At 41.5% G+C, this 20,752-nt stretch overlaps 1 protein-coding gene across 1 annotated transcript in view; it reads right to left on the minus strand.

Moving 5' to 3' along the window:
• The window catches only part of ptgs1 (prostaglandin-endoperoxide synthase 1), a 78,247-nt gene that overhangs the window by 38,885 nt on the left and 18,610 nt on the right, over nucleotides 1–20,752 (minus strand). Inside the window, exon 4 of the mRNA XM_056288963.1 lies at nucleotides 18,704–18,844. Coding sequence (XP_056144938.1) covers nucleotides 18,704–18,844 — 141 coding nt within the window. The remainder of the gene's footprint in view (nucleotides 1–18,703; nucleotides 18,845–20,752) is intronic.

Raw genomic sequence — 20,752 nt, forward strand, 5'->3', positions numbered from 1 at the left:
TGTGGTGAAGAGAGAGCTGAGCTGGAAGACAAAGCTCCCAATTTACCAGTCAATCTTCGTTCCAACCCTCACCCATGGTCATGAGCTTTGGGTAGTGACCGAAAGGGTGAGATCATGGATACAAGCTGCTGAAATGAGTTTCCTCCATAGGGTGTCTGGGCTCAGCCTTAGAGATAGGGTGAGGAGCTCAGACATCCAGAGGGAGCTCAGAGTAGACCCGCCGCTCCTTCGCGTCGAAAGGAGCCAGTTGAGGTGGTTCAGGCATCTCATTAGGATGCCTCCTGGGCGCCTTCCTTTGGAGGTTTTCTGGGCACGGCCAACTGGGAGGAGACCGCGGGGTAGACCCAGAACTTGTTGGAGGGACTACATGTCCAATCTGGCCAGGGAATGCCTTGGGATCCCCCAGGAGGAGCTGGAGGGCATTGCTGAGGGGAGGGACATCTGGAGTTCCCTACTTAGCTTGCTGCCACCGCAACCCGACCCCGGAGAAGTGGCTGAAGATGAATGAATGAATGAATAAATGAATATTAAGATAGATGTAGGAAAACACTTTAATTCATAGCAGAGCAAGCCTGTTTCGTGCACCATGCACTCATCAGCCGTCAAGGTGGTTAAACAACAAAGAATGAACACAGCCAACAAATACCGCTGCCCCGCGCCACAGCCCTAGTTACAGCAACCAGAAGGAGGATAGGAAACATTTGAAAAATAACTTCAGAAACATTACAACCAATGGGGGAGAGACTGGGGCTCGTTTTGAAAAAGCAAGGACTTAAAGGGCCAGGGCACTGCTGAAAAAGCATACATTTAAAATATAACAAAATAACATCCAATAGGGTACTTGTATGTCATCTAGTAGAGTGGGGCTGGAGCACAGTTGAAAGAGCAGATAGTTAAAATATGAAATATATAATCTAATAAAGGTCATCACATGTACATCATCTAATGGAGGGGGGAATAATAAAGACAATGGCTTATTGGTAATTGCAAAGCAGATATTTTTTTCTGTGCATACAGCTGGTGGCCAATTTATTTCAATTCAAGGTAGACATATCAGGCTTGCAAATGATAAAATACTTTCTGCCAAGCATAGGTTACATCTTTTGCTTCTAATTAGTGTGAATGCCCAGCATTCACACTATTGCTTTGCAGTTCTTTATTTATTTATTTATTTTTCTTTCGCCCATTTTTTTACACTTTGTAGCTCCTTCATACTTTTAGCTACTGAAACCATTCAACTATCAAAATGTTCAACTCATTAAGGAAATTATTGCTCCCCTTTCAGATTTGTTATACCTTTTGAACTTTTTGAAATATTCAACTTTTTTCAGCCATTTTTTGAATGGGAGTCAATGGGGGACTTTTGCAACCTTTCCACCTCCTTTACTCCTTCGTACTTTCAGCCACTGAAACCATTCAGGTATCAAAATGTTCATCTCTTTAAGCCCATTAAGGCTCACATTTCGTTTTTTTGAAATCTTTTATACTTTTAGACATATTAAGCTTTTTCTACTTTTTCAAAACAATGGAAGTCTATGGGGAAAGGTTGAAACCCTCATCACCTTTGAACTGTATCTCCTCCATTTTTTGAGCTAGAAACCCTATTTAAAGCTTAAACAGTTCATGACATTCAGCTCTTTCAGAATCCTATTCAGATTTTAAAAATATTTTATAGTTTTTGAACAATTCAGCTCTAAATCTTAGCAATTCTGCCCATACACTTTGCCTGTTAGAATCTTCAGTCCTATTGTGACATCACATATCAATTTGAAACTCAACTGCCAGCCTAATTAGTGTGAATGCCCAGCATTCACACTATTGCTTTGCAGTTCTTTATTAGTGGCACCACTTCCACTTTTTCATACTTTAAACTACAGAAAGCATTCAACAATCAAACTATTTATGTATTTAGCACATTATGGCAAATTTTTCAGTTTTTTATACCTTTAAAATATTCAGCCATTGAATATGCATTGCTCTTGGTGAGGATTTTCCATGAGATAGAGTCATTGATATTCTTGTCCACCAATGACCAAATGTGGCGGCTTAAGGCCATTGCATTTCTTGAATGTTCATTCCTGAAGCTACTCATATGGGTGTTAAACCTCATTTTAAATGGGTCCTCTATTAGTCCAATGTCAGTGTCCACTTTGCAGGATAAACTGCAAAGTGGCTGATGGCTTTGCTTGTGTCCTTCGGTTCTGCCCAACGCTGTAGCCTGTGCCCTGCTACCCTCGTGTTTAACAAAGAATTGGGAAAGATGTTTTGAGTCTTTGAAGCTGCTTCGGGGAAATGGCGATATTTCTTACAAAACACAGCGTCCCTCTAGCCATGAGAATCTTTCATACCACCAGGCAGGAAAAACTCCTAGCTTTGCCTGCTATAGTGGTCACTGGGAATGAACTGCATTTGGGCTGGGTCGCAGGTTCTTTTTTATAGTGGCCAAGTCTGATGGGGCTTGTACGTCCTCAGTGCTGGGCCAAGCTGAGGCTGAAACAAGTGAACACCAGTCAAATACGGTTTATATTCATTCTTGGGCATTTAAAATATTTAAATTTGTTTTTCTGAGCATCTGACAGCAGGTACCTGTGCTTTGGCATGGAGGGGTGGATGTCGTCGTCGGAGAATCGTGTGCTAAGTCACATGCTGCTGTGGACGGGGGAAGGGGCTGAATTAGCAGCCATGAATGTGTTGCTACTTCGCATTTGTCTATAAACTGGTGCAGGAGTAGGTGTCGCTTCCTCCTGCAAACATCTTTTTGTTAGAAACTTAAGCAAACTGCTTTGTTTCGACATGTTTTTTTTTTAACCTTCCGTAGTAGTTGTACTCTATTCGTCTGAAACGTTGCGGGCTGTACACCGAGGGAAAGAGAAGGGGCTGCTCGCAATCTGGCATTTGTGAAATGCACTGCCAATCAAAAAATCTGATTCATCAAGAAGCAAGAATTGTTTTATTTTTATTGGATGCGTATTCAGATAACTGAAACAGTATTCATTGACTGCCATTCATTGGATGATCCAGCTAAAAGGGAAGCCTTCTGATTAAGTGGGCCCAAGTACCAAATGGGTGGGCTCAGGCCCACCTCAGCCCACCCACAGCTACGCATCCGTGTTCAACCAAATCCCTCAGGACTACAAATAAGTTTAAAGCCAGATATTTTGAAAAAGTATTCTCAGATGTGTTAGCTAAGACTAAACGCAATTCGTTCAAATTCACAAGGTTAAAAGCATGATAACGTATATACGGTAGATTATATACTATTTAGACTACATACGCTCTTATTGATTTGTCATTACTGACGATAACCATGGTTGGAATCATTAATGTCTTTAATTTGCTGCAGTGGTGTTTCAGCAGTCTTAAATAAACAAAAGTTTGTCAATGAAATGTCATTAAAACATATCACTAAAAGAGTAAAAAAAGTACTTTTATAAATGTGATGATCACATTGTAAGTCAGTAACTGTTTTTTTTTGTTTAAGGGTATACATTGTCGTGAATACATTTGAAGAGGAACAGATCAACCTCAGAAAAAGCTGAAATGCTTCTTTTTGCAAAGAAGAACTTGCTAGCAATGATGAAAGAGAAGCCAGAAATGGCCATTGTCAATGAAAAGCATTATAGTTCCTTTTTCTTAATTTTGTTTAATGTTCAAATCATACTAACATAATTTAGGGGAAAAACTTCTGTATAGCATCTTTATAGTTCACTCATTGTGCTTGATGTTATGTAACATTTAATCGATTTAGATTTTATTTATTTTCAAGGCATGTTGAAGGGAAGGGCTCAGGGTTTTGTAGACTCAGGACATGAACACAAATGCTATATCAGCAAAGATCTTGCAAGTACTGGAGCCGTTGCAACTGGACCCTGCTTTGTGTGTTGGATTTGATTTCGATGGGGCATTGGTTGTCTGGTGTTGTAATGTGATCATTATAAAATATGTTAATACTAATTAGGATTGCATGTTCTCCCCGTGTCTGCGTGGATTTCCTCCTGGTGCTCCGGTTTCCTCCCACAGTCCAAATACATGTAGGTCAGGTGAATCAGCCATACTAAATTGTCCCTAGGTATGAATGTGTGTGTGTGTGTGTGTGTGTGTGTGTGTGTGTGTGTGTCAGCCCTGTGATGGCCTGGCAGCCTGACCAGGGTGTCTCCCCACCTGCCACCCAGTCCACAGTCATTGCTCTGTCCTAGAAAAAAACTAGCGTTCTCCAGTGCTAAGATATAGTCTAAATTTGATATTTGATTATTGTCAACATGTCTGTGTACAGACACACCATGACTACCACCGACGCGTTGCAGTATTTACAGGTGTTGGACAGCAGCCATTTTAAATTGTTTGACACATAGTAGGTATTAAAAGTTGTTAAAATGTTAATTTGGTGTCAGTTTCATAACAGACATGCTAACATATGTAATGCATTAATATCTCAATTGGGTATTTATCTTGACAGACTATAGAGTTTAAAAACCGCGGGCGGTTTTTAAGTTCCAGTCATTGTTTGGGACTTTTTAATATTTATTTTCAATTTTTTTTTACATTTCACATTTTATAGGCCTTGTTACATTTGTTAGATTAGCAATATGTGTTTTCCGTTTTATTTTTCAGGTAATATTTTCACTTTTTCAATGTTGCTATTCAAGTTCGACAATGTCTCTCTGAAGTTTAAATTGTCTAAAAATAGTATTATAATTGTTAAAATGTTGATTTTGGTGTCAGTTTCATAACAGACATACTACCATATGTAATGCATTCAAATCTCAGTTGGGTATTTATGTTAACAGCATATAGAGTTTAAAAACTAGGAATGAACTGTGTTTGGGCTGGGTCGCAGCTTCTTTTATAGTGGCCAAGTCTGATGGGGCTTGTACGTCCTCGGTGCTGGGCCAAGCTGAGGCTGAAACAAGTGAACACTAGTAAAATACGGTTTATATTCATTCTTGGGCATTTAAAATATTTAAATTTGTTTTTCTGAGTGTCTGACTACAGGTACCTGTGCTTTGGCATGGAGGGGTGGATGTCGTCGTCGGAGAATCGTGTGCTAAGTCACATGCTGCTGTGGACGGGGGAAGGGGCTGAATTAGCAGCCATGTACATGTTGCAACTTCACACTTATCTATAAACTGGTTCAGGAGTAGGTGTCGCTTCCCCCTGCAAACATCTTTTAGTTAGAAACTTAAGCAAACTGCTTTGTTTCGACATGGGTTTTTTTTAACCTTCAGTAGTAGTTGTACTCTATTCCTCTGAAATGTTGCGGGCTGTACACCGAAGGAAAGAGAAGGGGCTGCTCGCAATCTGGCATTTGTGAAATGCACTGCCAATCAAAAAATCTGATTCATCAAGAAGCAAGAATTGCTTTATTTTTATTGGATGCGTATTCAGATAACTGAAACAGTATTCATTGACTGCCATTCATTGGATGATCCAGCTAAAAGGGAAGCCTTCTGATTAAGTGGGCCTGAGTGCCAAATGGGTGGGCTCAGGACCACCTCGGCCCACCCACAGCTACGCATCCGTGTTCAACCAAATCCCTCAGGATTACAAATAAATTTACAGCCAGATATTTTGAAAAAGTATTCTCAGATGTGTTAGCTAAGACTAAACGCAATTCGTTCAAATTCACAAGGTTAAAATAAAAGCATGATAACATATATACGGTAGATTATATACTATTTAGACTACATACGCTCTTATTGATTTGTCATTACTGACGATAACCATGGTTGGAATCATTAATGTTGTCTTTAATTTGCTGCAGTGGTGTTTCAGCAGTCTTAAATAAACAAAAGTTTGTCAATGAAATGTCATTAAAACATATCACTAAAAGAGTAAAAAAAGTACTTTTATAAATGTGATGATCACATTGGAAGTCAGTAACTGTTTTTTTTTGTTTAAGGGTATAAATTGTTGTGAATAAATTTGTACATCCCTTGAATTTCTCCACTTTTGTGCTGTAAAATGGTTTTAAAATGAAATTATTTGTATGTCAGACACCTGTATAATGTTTTTATAATGAGACAATTGTTATTTACTTTTGAAATTACAAAATTCTTATGGATCAAATCGTGTGTGGTAATCCTAACAATTTCTGAATGTGAATCTATTCTACAGTGTGAAAATCATTGTGGTGGACGAGAAGAGGAACAGATCAGCCTCAGAAAAAGCTTAAATGCTTCTTTTTGCAAAGAAGAACTTGCTAGCAATGATGAAAGAGAAGCCAGAAATTGCGATTGCCAATGAAAAGCATTATAGTTCCTTTTTCTTAATTTTGTTTAATGTTCAAATCATACTAACATAATTTAGGGGAAAAAACTGCTGTATAGCATCTTTATAGTTCACTCATTGTGCTTGATGTTATGTAACATTTAATCGATTTAGATTTTATTTATTTTCAAGGCATGTTGAAGGGAAGGGCTCGGGGTTTTGTAGACTCAGGACATGAACACAAATGCTATATCAGCAAAGATCTTGCAAGTACTGGAGCCGTTGCAACTGGACCCTGCTTTATGTGTTGGATTTGGTTTCGATGGGGCATTGGTTGTCTGGTGTTGTAATGTGATCATTATAAAATAAGTTAATATTAATTAGGATTGCATGTTCTCCCCGTATCTGCGTGGATTTCCTCCTGGTGCTCCGGTTGCAGTATTTACAGGTGTTGGACAGCAGCCATTTTAAATTGTTTGAAACATAGAAGAACCCCGCTACAATGTAGCGGTTTAGTTATCCACCTGTCTAAATCTCCCTCCTCTTCATCCTGCCAGCTAACCGCCTTCCCCCTGCCCCTAAACCCCCCCACTCCAACTCCCTCCCCCAAAATGCTAACAGTCATCTGAAATGCCGAGAAAAGTGGTTTACCCCCCCAACTCCAACTCCCTTCCCCCAAATGCTCAGAATCATCTGAAATGCCGAGAAAAGTGGTTTTTAGCCATTTTTAGAAAATGCATATTTTGCATAACTATTATAATTATTTTAATTTTCCGCTATTTTTCTGGTCCTCTCTGGAACAATATCTACCACCTCCAAAAAGAATTAGGATCATAAGTGCATTTTTGCAAAAATGCATTTATTTTGCATAATGCCAAAACATTTCTAAGTCCCAGAAATTTTTTTTTATATACAGTGCATCCGGAAAGTATTCACACCCCTTCACTTTCTCCACATTTTGTTATATTACAGCCTTATTCCAAAATGGATTAAATTCCTTTTTTTCTCATCAATCTACATACAATACCCCATAATGACAAAGTGAAAAAGGTTTTGTATAAATTTTTGCAAATTTATTAAAAATCAAAAAACTGAAATATTGCATGTACATAAGTATTCACACCCTTTGCTATGACACTCAAAATTGAGCTCAGGTTCATCCTGTTTCCACTGATCATCCTCGAGATGTTTCTACATCTTGATTGGAGTCCACCTGTAGTAAATTCAATTGATCGGACATGATTTGGAAAGGCACACACCTGTCTATATAAGGTCCCACTGTTGACAGTGCATGTCAGAGCAGAAACCAAGCTATGAAGTCAAAGGAATTGTCTGTGGACCTTCGAGACAGGATTGTATCGAGACACAGATCTGGGGAAGGGTACAAAAAATTTCTACAGCTTTGAAGGTCCCAAAGAGCACAGTGGTCTCCATCGTTCGTAAATGGAAGAAGTTTGGATCCACCAGGACTCTTCCTAGAGCTGGCTGCCCAGCCAAACTGAGCAATCGGGGGAGAAGGGCTTTGGTCAGGGAGGTGACCAAGAACCCAATGGTCACTCTGACAGAGCTCCAGCATTCCTCTGTGGAGATGGGAGAACGTTCCAGATGGACAACCATCTCTGCAGCACTCCACCAATCAAGCCTTTATGGTAGAGTGGCCAGACGGAAGCCTCTGCTCAGTAAAAGGCACATGACAGCCCGCTTGGAGTTTGACAGAAAGCACCTAAAGGACTCTCAGACCATGAGAAACAAGATTCTCTGGTCTGATGAAACCAAGATTGAACTCTTTGGCCTGAATGCGAAACGTCACGTCTGGAGGAAAGCAGGCACCTCTCATCACCTTGCTAATACCATCCCTACAGTGAAGCATGGTGGTGGCAGCATCATGCTGTGGGGATGTTTTTCAGCGGCAGGAACTGGGAGACTAGTCAGGATCGAGGGAAAGATGAACGGAGCAAAGTACAGAGAGATCCTTGATGAAAACCTGCTCCAGAGCGCTCAGGATCTCAGACTGGGGTGAAGGTTTACCTTTCAACACGACAACGACCCTAAGCACACAGCCAAGACAACGAAGGAGTGGCTTCGAGACAAGTCTGTGAATGTCCTTGGGTGGCCCAGCCAGAGCCCAGACTTGAACCCCACTGAACATCTCTGGAAAGACCTGAAAATAGCTGTGCAGCGACGCTCCCCATCTAACCTTACAGAGCTCGAGAGGATCTGCAGAGAAGAATGGGAGAAATACCCCAAATATAGGTGTGCCAAGCTTGTAACTTCATACCCAAGAAGACTTGAGGCTGTAATTGCTGCCAAGGGTGCCTCAACCAAGTACTGAGTAAAGGGTGTGAATACTTATGTACATGCAACATTTCAGTTTATTATTTTTAATAAATGTGCAAAAATTTCTACAAAACCTTTTTCGCTTTGTCATTATGGGGTATTGTATGTAGATTGATGAAAAAAAAGGAATTTAATCCATTTTGGAATAAGGCTGTAACGTAAAATGTGGGGAAAGTGAAGGGGTGTGAATACTTTCCGGATGCACTGTAGGTGAAAAAATCAAAAATGCTCAGAATCATCTGAAATGCCGAGAAAAGTGGTTTTTAGCCATTTTTAGAAAAATGCATATTTTGCATATTTATGCATAATTACGCATAATTTTAATTTTCTGGGATTTTTCCCTTACTCTCTGAGACAATACCTACCACCTCCAAAAAGAATTAGGATCATACATGCTTTAGTTTTCGGTCCCGCTATCTACACTAACTAACACACACACACACACACATTACAAAAATATATGAGTAGAACGTTCACAGCAACCAATAGCAGGCCACATAACATATCACCTGACATGTCCAGGTGCCAATCACAGCAGAGCATTTTAATTGCTTGCTACCTGTCACTAACTGTGATCTAACTGCCCCTTTGAGGCCAATAGTTGTTCCAACCAAGCAAATTTCACATACATGACATTGCATACACAATAACATTAAAGGGGGAGAGGGTCACATTTTCCAGGTTAAGGGGGTGGGGGTCCCAGAAAAACATTTTAGGTGAAAAAATCAAAAATGCTCAGAATCATCTGAAATACCGAGAAAAGTGGTTTTTAGCCATTTTTAGAAAAATGCATATTTTGCATATTTATGCATAATTATGCATAATTTTAATTGTCTGGGATTTTTCCCTTACTCTCTGAGACAATACCTACCACCTCCAAAAAGAATTAGGATCATAAATGCTTTAGTTTTCGGTCCCGCTATCTACACTAGCTAACACACACACACACACACACACTAACACCACACACACACACATTCCGAAAATATATGAGTAGATTAAAAGTTGTTAAAATGTTAATTTGGTGTCAGTTTCATAACAGACATGCTAACATATGTAATGCATTGATATCTCAATTGACATTTCGCAAAGTCCCGCCCCCCTTAGTTACTGTTGCTATGCCCGTCAAGCATTTCAGAACTATCCAGGAAGTAGCTGGAAAACACCAAAACATGAAGGAAGAAATCAGCGCATTGTATGGGTAAAAATAACAGTAATAATACGTTAGGTGTGTTAGCTATCAATAATAGCTAGTAGCAAGCTTAGCTTGGAGCAGACAGGTATTTTTGTTGATTTTGGATGGATTAAGCTGGCCATGGGGTCTGCTATACTGCGAAATCTATTGCCGACATTGTGCTTCTTGCGTTCTGGGTTTCGGGAAGGGAAAGAAAATTGCACCCCCTCCAAACTTTTCAGATATCTAGTACCGATTTGCAGATCCCATAGGCACACCGTTTCAACATTTTGTTGTGTGTTTGAAAGCTTGACGGACCGTTGCTAAGTTAGGATTGGACAAGCACCGTTCTGGGGCGGTACTTTGCGAAAGGTCAATTGGGTATTTATCTTGAGAGAATATAGAGCTTAAAAACCGTGACGGTCAAAATGACCGCCCGCGGTCGTTCTCACAGTTTTTAAGTTCTGGTCGTTGTTATGGACTGTTTTAGTATTTGTTTTCACATTTCTATTTTTATTTTTTTACATTTCACATTATATAGGCCTTGTTACGTTTGTGAGATTAGCAATATGTGTTTTCCATTTTGTTTTTCAGGTAATATTTTCACTTTTTCAATTTTGCTATTCAAGTTCGACCATGTCTCTTGTAGTGATATAACGCCATGTATATCCACTGGAACTACACTAGGTGTTATGTACTACCCGGACTGTTATTATGGTTACACCACTACCATGTATGGTTATTACGTCTGCCTACTGAGCCACGATTAAACCTGAGTTCTATAACCCGGTGTGGTCATTGATCCTCGACCAATACTACCCCAAGTATTACTTCATGGTGGCAGCGGTAAAGTACTCTCTATGAAGAATGAAGATAGACTGATAAAATTGTCCGTGGATAATTTCTGTCATCATTCAAGCAAGAGTGCGCCGGAGCTGAGCTAGCCGCAAAGCTAACTAGCTAGCTAGTAACAGGAGACGTCATGGCATCGCATCTACCGACGATGAATTGGTCCGACCCGGACCTGGGTGAGGCAATTTCACTGTATAAACAGAAAATGACTCTGTATTTAGAAGATGAAGAAATAAATGGCGCAGCTGAACAAGCTAGGAAAATATGTCGTGGAATCGGAGATGAAGGATTAAAAAGACTGAACGCCAGTGGTCTCACTGATGATGAAAAGAAAAAGCCTGCCAAACTATGGGACTTCTTTGAAAAACAGCTAAAGTTGAACGTAAATTTCAGAATCCATAGACTGCAACTGATGCAACACAGACAGAAACCAGATGAGAATATTGATGATTTTGTGACCAGAGCCAGAACACTAGCACAGAAATGTCAGTTTTCAGACGAAGAGCTTAACGAGCGTATGATTGAGCTTATTATTGCGAGCACTTCCCATGATGCCCGGAGGAATGATCTATACAGCAAACCAAAAGGATATTCCTTAGCAGAGGTTCTGGCCGAGGGACGAAAATATGAAGCCCTGACAGCAGGCAATGAACAGTTAGACAAACTTAGCCTGTCACACAATGAGAGAATCCACGCTGTGGACAGGGATCGCATATGTCGTAACTGTGGGAGAAGCCACAAACCACATCGATGTCCTGCATATGATGATGAATGCAATGCGTGTGGTGCAAAAGGTCACTGGCAGCGGTGCTGCAGGAAGGCCAAACGAGAGTGCCAGGAACACTCCAGCCAGAGTAGGAGCGGGGGAAGTAAGTCCCACACACCACAAGACAAACAGCACAAGCGCAAAACCTATATAGACAAAAAGCAACAGAGCAGGACTCACATACATGCTGTAGAGAGTAGCAGTGAAACAGACAGTGAGAACGAAAGTTCTTACCAGAAACAGTTCCACTCCATAACTATCAGTGAAAAGTGCATGCATAGCATAGACAGCAAGCCGGCCAGAGAGGAGGCGTACACAGTCCTGAAGGTGACACCACCTGACCTACCTGGTTGTGGATACACACTACGTCTGAAGATAGACACAGGTGCGTCAGGCAACACACTCCCATTGCGTACCTTCAAGCAGATGTACGGTGAAAATGCATGCACCCAGAAACGACTGAAAAAAACCAACAGGAGGCTATCTGCATACAGTGGTCACGCCATCCCCTGCCTAGGCACCATTGACATTCCATGCCAGTACAAAGAATCCAAATGGATCAATGCAAAGTTCTATGTTGTAGACGTACCAGGGCCAGCCATAGTTGGGCTGCCAACATGTGAACTGTTAAACCTAGTGACTGTCAATGTAGATGCAGTGACCGAGAAAGGACATGCAAACCAGAAAAAAGTCAACACAAGACAGACAAAACCCAAAATGACCATATCTAACAGTGCAGACCTAAAGAGAGCATACCCAGACCAGTTTGACAAAATTGGCAACTTCAGTGGAAAGGCCAAGCTCTTCCTGAAAAAGGATGCTGAACCATTCATAGACCCACCACGTAAGTGCAGCATTCACATCAAAGACAAACTGAAAGATGAACTGAATAACCTAGTCGAACAAGATGTGTTAAGAAAAGTAGAACAGCACACAGACTGGTGCTCGAGTCTGGCATACAGCACAAAGAAAGACGGTTCCCTTCGCATATGCTTAGACCCCCCAAAAGCTTAATGCCAGCCTTAGGAGATGTCCACACAAGATTCCTACTGTGGAGGAACTGACCCCGAAGTTTGCAAATGCAAAAATATTCAGCAAACTTGACGCAAAAGCTGGATATTGGTCAATACACCTAGAGGAAGAGTCACAACTGCTAACCACATTCCGAACTCCATTTGGGAGATACTGCTGGAAACGCTTGCCATTTGGTCTCAGTGTCTCTCAAGATCTCTTCCAGGCAAAGATGGACCAAATCCTGGAGGGGCTCGACGGTGTCGTCAGCATAGCCGATGATATCGCAGTCTACGTAGCAAGCGAAGAGGAGCGTGACAGGAACCTGACCAACCTGATGGAGAGAGCAGCCAAGACAGGTATTGTGTTCAACAGTGACAAATGCACAATCAAACAGACAAGCATCTCATTCTTTGGCAACCTTTACACAGACAAAGGTATCAAACCTGACCCAGCCAAAATCAGGGACATCCAGAAAATGCCGACACCCCAGAACAAAGATGAACTGAGCAGATTCTTGGGGATACTGACCTACCTGTCACCCTACTTCCCAAAGTTCGCAGACAAAGCACACACACTGAGGGTGCTGCTGAAAAGTGACGTGCCTTGGACATGGGACACTGACCACCAAAAGAGCTTTGAGGACCTGAAATCAGTTATCAACGAACATGACTGCCTGAAGTACTATGATCCAAGCACACCTCTGACACTTGAGGTCGATGCATCACAGAAAGGACTGGGCGTGGCATTAGTGCAGAACAAAAGACCCATACCTTTTGGCTCAAAGACACTGGACGACTGCCTATCCAGGTACAGCAACATAGAGCGAAAAATGCTGGCCATAGTCTATGGAATGCAGCGATACCATACCTACCTGTATGGGAAGTCATTCATTGTAGTTACAGACCACAAACCCCTCGTTACCATATGCACAAAGCCACTGCATGCCGCCCCGCCACGGCTTCAGCGAATGCTGATAAAAACACAAGGATACAACTACGAGGTCACGTATCGACCAGGAAACCAGATGGTCCTGGCAGACACACTCAGCCGACTTACCAACCCTGAGAACAACAGCAACATCGAGCTGGACGAGCGCATTGACGGAATAGAGGCAGAAGTCGAGGATCCAGAGATGCTCACTGTTGCAATGATAAACTTTTCTCCCGAGAAACAGGACGCACTCCGCACGGAAACCACCAGCGACCCCAGACTCAATGCAATGAAAGAGCTGATCCACCAGGGATGGCCAGACAACATCAAAGCTCTACCAAGACAACTACGTGAGTACTGGTCATTCAGAGATGAGCTCGCAGTTGAAGCAGGAGTCATATTCAAAGGCAGACAGGTGCTCATCCCAGACTCCATGACTGATTCTATACTCGAACAGCTGCATGTAGGACACCAGGGCATCGAAAAGACACGGCGACTGGCGAGAGAAAGTGTCTACTGGATCAGAATGAATGATGACATCGAAAGAGTCTGCAGGTCATGTAGCGTATGCGTGGAACATCAGGATGCAAATCCAAAGCAACCTCTCAACCAACACAACACCCCGTCAAAACCATGGCAATCCTTAGCTTCTGATCTATTCGAGATCGATGGACATCAGTATTTACTGATTGTGGACAGATATTCTAAGTTCCCTCTAGTGGATGAAATGCCCATGCCTGTGTCCAGCCAGGCAGTTGCACAAAAAATGGAAATGTACATGTCTCTTTTTGGAAGGCCTGACGAGATACTTACAGATAATGGACCCCAGTACACAGGGCACGCGTTCCAGAAATTCACGGCTGACTGGGGAATCAGGCACGTGACAAGCTCACCCCACTATCCAAAAAGCAATGGATTCATTGAGAGGCATGTGCGACACATCAAATCCATTGTGAAGAAAACCATGAGACAAGGAGGTAACATACAAGTGGCCTTACTACAGGTCAGAGCAACACCCATCGACAGTTAACTACCATCACCAGCAGAACTGATCTTCGGAAGGCCGGTCACCACTCTGCTGCCGAGTCGAGGGGACCCAGGCAAGGAGGAAAACCGACTCCACCTGGAGCAGAGAACAGCAAACATGAAGGAACATCATGACCGCAGCAGCGGCAGAGAACTACCTCCACTCAGTCCCGGACAGCACGTATCTGTCCTAAACAAGGAAAAAGGGACTTGGTATCCAGCCACCGTCGTACAAAAGTGCGATGAGCCAAGGAGCTACATTGTGCAAACATCAAATGGGAACAAACTCAGACGTGGCAGGAGCCACCTGCGGGAAATTCACCACCCCCATGCACTGAGGAGCGCAAGAACCCGCTTCACAGAACCTCAACGGGACACTCATGCAGCTGGAACTTCTTCCAGCCAAACCTGTGAAACACACAAGACAGTACGCACAAGATATGGAAGAGCTGTTTCCAAACCAGCTCACTACAAGGACTATGAGTAGAGACAATCACACACAAAAAGAGGGCTCTGAATATGTTTACTGTTTTTTGAGATGGACAATTCTGAGTGTGTTGTCTAAAAAAAAAGAAAAAAAAAGAGAAGGCAACCTCTGTGTAATGAAAAAATTGAAAACTAAACAGGGGGGATGTAGTGATATAACGCCATGTATATCCACTGGAACTACACTAGGTGTTATGTACTACCCGGACTGTTATTATGGTTACACCACTACCATGTATGGTTATTACGTCTGCCTACTGAGCCACGATTAAACCTGAGTTCTATAACCCGGTGTGGTCATTGATCCTCGACCAATACTACCCCAAGTATTACTTCATCTCTCTGAAGTTTAAATTGTCTAAAAATAGTATTATAGTTGTTAAAATGTTGATTTTGGTGTCAGTTTCATAACAGACATACTAACATATGTAATGCATTAATATCTCAGTTGGGTATTTATGTTGACAGAATATAGAGTTTAAAAACTGGCAGTCATTTTGACTGCCCATGGTCGTTTTAGGTAGGAGTGAAATCCCGGTCGTTTTAATGGCCTCGCGTGCCACAGTGGGCACACATGTCATAGGTTACCGAGCCCTGTCTTATACCCTTCTATTATTAACAGCTAATAATGGTGGTGATAGAGGAATTAATCTGCAAAAATAGTACAGTGGTACTTGAAAGTTAGTGAACCCTTTAGAATTTTCTATATTTCTGCATAAATATGACCTAAAACATCAGATTTTCACACGAGTCCTAAAAGTAGATAAAGAGAACCCAGTTAAACAAATGAAACAAAAATATTATACTTGCTCATTTATTTATTAAGAAAAATGATCCAATATTACGTATCTGTGAGTGGCAAAAGTATGTGAACCTCTAGGATTAGCAGTTAATTTGAAGGTGAAATTAGAGTCAGGTGTTTTCAATCAATGGGATGACAATCAGGTGTGAGTGGGTGCCCTGTTTTATTTAAAGAACAGGGATCTATCAAAGTCTGATCTTCACAACACATGTTTGTGGAAGCGTGTCATGGCAAGAACAAAGGAGATTTCTGAGGACCTCAGAAAAAGTGGTGTTGATTTGGACTCCACCAATCCACAGTCAGACAGATTGCGTACAAATGGAGGAAATTCAAGACCATTGTTACCCTCCCCAGGAGTGGTCGACCACCAAAGATCACTCCAAGAGCAAGGTGTGTAATAGTTGGCTAGGTCACAAAGGAACCCAGGATAACTTTTAAGCAACTAAAGGCCTCTCACATTGGCTAATGTTACTGTTCACGAATCCACCATCAGGAGAACACTGAACAACAATGGTGTGTATGGCAGGGTTGCAAGGAGAAAGCCACTGCTCCCCAAAAAGAACATTGCTGCCTGTCTGCAGTTTGCTAAAGATCAGTAGACAAGCCAAAAGGCTATTTGAAAAATATTTTGTGGATGGATGAGACCAAAATCGAACTTTTTGGTTTAAATGAGAAGTGTTATGTTTGGAGAAAGGAAAACACTGCATTCCACCATAAGAACCTTATCCCATCTGTAAATATGGTGGTGATAGTATCATGGTTTGGGCCTGTTTTGCTGCATCTGGGCTAGGACAGCTTGCCATCATTGATGGAACAATGAATTCTATTATACCAGGGAATTCTCAAGGAAAATGTCAGGACATCTGTCCGTGAACTGAATCTCAAGAGAACATGCGTCATGCAGCAAGACAACGACCCCAAGTACACAAGTCATTCTACCAAAGAATGGTTAAAGAAGAATAAAGTTAATGTTTTGGAAGGGCCAAGTCAAAGTCCTGACCTTAATCCAATTGAAATGTTGTGGAAGGACCTGAAGCGAGCAGTTCATGTGAGGAAACCGACCAACATCCCAGAGTTGAAGTTGTTCGGTATGGAGGAATGAACTAAATTTCCTCCAAGCCAATGTGCAGGACTGATCAACGGTTACCAGAAACGTTTAGTTGCAGTTTTATTGCTGCGGGGGGCACCAGATACTGAAAGCAAAGGTTCACATGCTTTTGCCACTCACAGATATGTAATATGCGATCATTTTCCTCAATAAATAAATGACCAAGTATAATATTTTTGTTTAATTGGGTTCTCTTTATCTATTTTTAGGACTTGTGTGAAGATCTGATGATGTTTTAGGTCATATTTATGCAGAAATATAGAAAATTCTAAAGGGTTCACAAACTTTCAAGCACCATTGTGTTATTCACAATAGCAGCTTTAGCTAAATTACTAAAATGTTTTAAAGATTATGATGCACTGCTTTTGGATCAAAATACGCATCTAGATGGCACTGATCTCAACCTTGGCTTCACATGCTGTGAAAATCCAATGTGCTAACAATGTCTAGTGCTCAACATATACACTATATGTACAAAAGTATTGGGACACCTGGCCATTACACCTACAGGAGGGAGGTGGCGAGTATTGGGCCAGATGTCCTACTTGCCAAAAGGAATGCGAAGTGGTGTGGTGGCCTCTCGCTTCCTGGTGTAGTGATCGCCGCGGGTCCATCAGGACCTAAGCATATGGCTGCTCCTACGCAAATGTGTCCGCAGCAGCACCTTCTCGTGGTACCTCCTGTTTTCACAAAGTCTGCTGTGGAGGCGACTGGAGTGTTGGCAACTTTGACGCACTATGCGCCTCAGCACTCGTTGACCCCGCTGTGTGACTTTACGTGGTCTGCCACTTCGTGGCTGAGTTGCTGTTGTTCCTAAACACTTCCACTTTTCAATAATACCACTTAACAGTTGACCATGGAATATCTAGCGGGGAAGAAATTTCACAAACTGACTTATTGCAAAGGCGGCATCCTTTGACAGTACCACACTTGAATTCACTAAGCTCTTCAGAACGACCCATTCTTTCACAAATGTTTGTAAATGCAGACTGCATGGCTAGCTGCTTGATTTTATACACCTTTAGCAATGGGTCTGAATGAACCACCCGAATTCAATGATTAAGAGGTATGTCCCAATACTTTTGTCCATATAGCGTATGTGAGACATGAGAACTATAACACTGACACAAAAACTCTGTGGAAGCGTAGATTTGACTTTTGAGTGATGACACAAAAGAAACTGCTCAATCATATTTTTGTGTATTATCTGTTGCGCTTTGTGACTGTGCATGTAGCCTAGTGCATCGTAATGGGACAAAATAAACTGAATGGACAGTGTTTCAGAATGCTACTTGGCCACCTTAGAGAAACAGAAACATTCAATATGCCAAAATAACAGCTGCAACAAGCTGCTGTTTAGACTATAAAAACTCTATTAAGTTGTACATGTTTGTATGTGTGTGAGTCTTGCCTCTGTGTGTGTGTGTGTGTGTGTGTGTGTGTGTGTGTGTGTGTGTGTGTGTGTGTGTGTGTGTGTGTGTGTGTGTGCTTGCAGATGATACAAGCTCTTTCTAATCTCGGCCCTCTTTTCTGAGTAGAAACACCTTTCACATAATACTAACATTACCTCATGGGGCCTTGGCCATCTCACATCAGAGCTTAAAATGATCCATTACAGTCCATCTGTGTCTCCATGCATGAAGATGGACACATGATGAAAAACCGCTGGCAATATGGCCTATCCAAATATTTATGAGTTCCGACCTTAACAGACGTAAACTGGGACAAAAGGTGGGAAGACATTAGCTGTAAGCAAGTCACTTTGATTTATCTGCTGTACACTAATTCAGCTTGTTGATGCAGGAAAAAGCTTGTGCTCTCACTGCAAAGCAGAAGTCTGGTGTTGTGCCCCTTCTACACTGCGATGCATTCACATTGTATCGGTTCAGCTCCTCGTGTTTTAGATTCCTAAAAGGTTTTGTGGCCTCTGAGTTGTCCCCCTCAACAAGGATATGAACATAGTTTATTTATTTATTTTTAGCCTTTGGACCTGCTACCTACCTGTGAGGACAAGTTTCATGAGTGTACTTCGCAGGAAGCTGTTGTTGACGATGTTCCAGAACCAGTGGAAGTGGGTGAGGATGTAGTGCAGCGTGTCTGGACTGGGCTTCAGCAGGAGGTGAACCCTGGTCCAGAGCTCGGCTGCAGACACAGAGAGGGTATGAATCGTAAAATGAGACAAAAGAGAATAATGATAATAAAACTGGGTTGATGAAGATTTGACCCTGAATCTGATAATCATTAAAGAACGGAAAAGTACTGGACCTCAAGACTCTGCTTGCTTGCTAGTACTTCCTTTTTTCACTTTGTTTCTCACTGAGGAATTGCGGTGGAATTCATCCTCTTATCTAAAGCTGCCAAACTGAGGGCTGAGGAGAAACAGCCCTGAGGAGAAATAAACCTCTGAGCCTCTATTTGGTATCTACTGAACTTGTAGCTTTCTGTGACACCTGACCCCCATGCATGGCCAGATCAACCTGTTGGGGGCCCCCAGGGATTTCAGGCCCCCGGGGCCATGGCCGGTAATCCAGCCATGTCTCTATGAGGAACATGAGTAAGTCTACCAGCGGGATCTCATTTGAAATGTTTCCTATACTTCAGTAACATGGGGGAATAATGTCACAACAGCCACTCCAGTAATGACGTCTGAGGCCATTTGTTTCCCATTACGTCAAAGATCGTGAGCAACTGCTGATTCATCTGGCCCACTCAAAGGCAGATATTATTGCTGGTCTATGGATACTCTTCCTTAAGTGGACTTTCCAGTAATTTTATTTGTGCCCCCATTCAAAAAGGAAACTCTTACATGTTGTAATGCCAAGTGCATCTGTAGGTGGAAAATGAAAAACTGATCCACAACTTGGATGTAACCAACATCTGAGTAAGTGATGAGGAAGCTGCATCTGCTGGGGTTTGTCATGATTTTTACCATCTTTAAAATCAAGCAGTGCTCGCCAACGGCATGAAGGATCTCCTTTGTACCACCTCCCTTTCTGTCAAATTTTCAAACCAGCAACTTTTACCTCATAACACATGGTAAAGATATGGATTTAGATGGAGGGTGAAGATATGTGCCCGCTTAACGCTTTTTTTTAATAAAAAGCAGAAGATTCCCTTTGTCTCTAGTTAACAATTAACACAGCACGTCTGTATTAAGTCTTCCAACAATGTTACGACTAAACCATTTCAGCACTTGTAGATCAATGTTAGCCCCCATCTGACTGTCAAGTTTTGCCTCTTTCACATCTTGTGTCGATTTCTTTTGTTTGCGTGGATGGTTCGTTTTGTGATTAGTTTTGCATCACAAAGCACAAGACAAAGTGAGTCAGCGAGGCTGTTTCTTAAAGACAGAAAGAGACAGAAAACAACTACAAATCTGCTGTAAATATGTTACAAACAAAGATTATACAGAATTTGATGAAAATTCATCATTCAAAAAAATAAATATATATTGAAAGAAAGAAATATTTATTGAACTTAAAAAGGTTGTTTACCCCTTCTGGTGTCTATGGGTCAAACAATGACCCATAACAGGGTAAGAAAAAAACTATTTTCTGCACATTTTTTAACTTACAGTTATTGGATTTTGCATTTTACAAATCACAAAATCAATCATGAAATAAATCCAGTATAATTCCCATCCCTCCCCTGCTCCCTAACATGCCCCCCAACATCCTCCGAAATGACATCAAGTACAAATAAATATGTGACAGATATACAATGACCTCATTCACATACACACAGACAAGGGGGAAAAGAAAAAAATAAAATTAATAAAAAATAAAAATTAATAATAAAAAATACACCCATTTTTATCTTTTTAAACTTATTCTTAATTATACTGCTACAGTTCTGCTCCAACCAAGAAATTATTAGGTTATGAACTATGCCAGTCTGTTATTTGGGTTAAGTTATCATAGTAGGTAAGAAAAGGCCTCCAGACCCTTTCAAATTTATTTGCATTCCCCTTCAATGTAAATTTGATTTTTCCAAGCTTCAGGTAAAACATAATCTCTTTAAGCCATCTTGTATAGGATGGTGGCACCCCTC

Source organism: Lampris incognitus, chromosome 1 (assembly GCF_029633865.1).
Source record: "Lampris incognitus isolate fLamInc1 chromosome 1, fLamInc1.hap2, whole genome shotgun sequence".
NCBI classification, from domain to species: domain Eukaryota; kingdom Metazoa; phylum Chordata; class Actinopteri; order Lampriformes; family Lampridae; genus Lampris; species Lampris incognitus.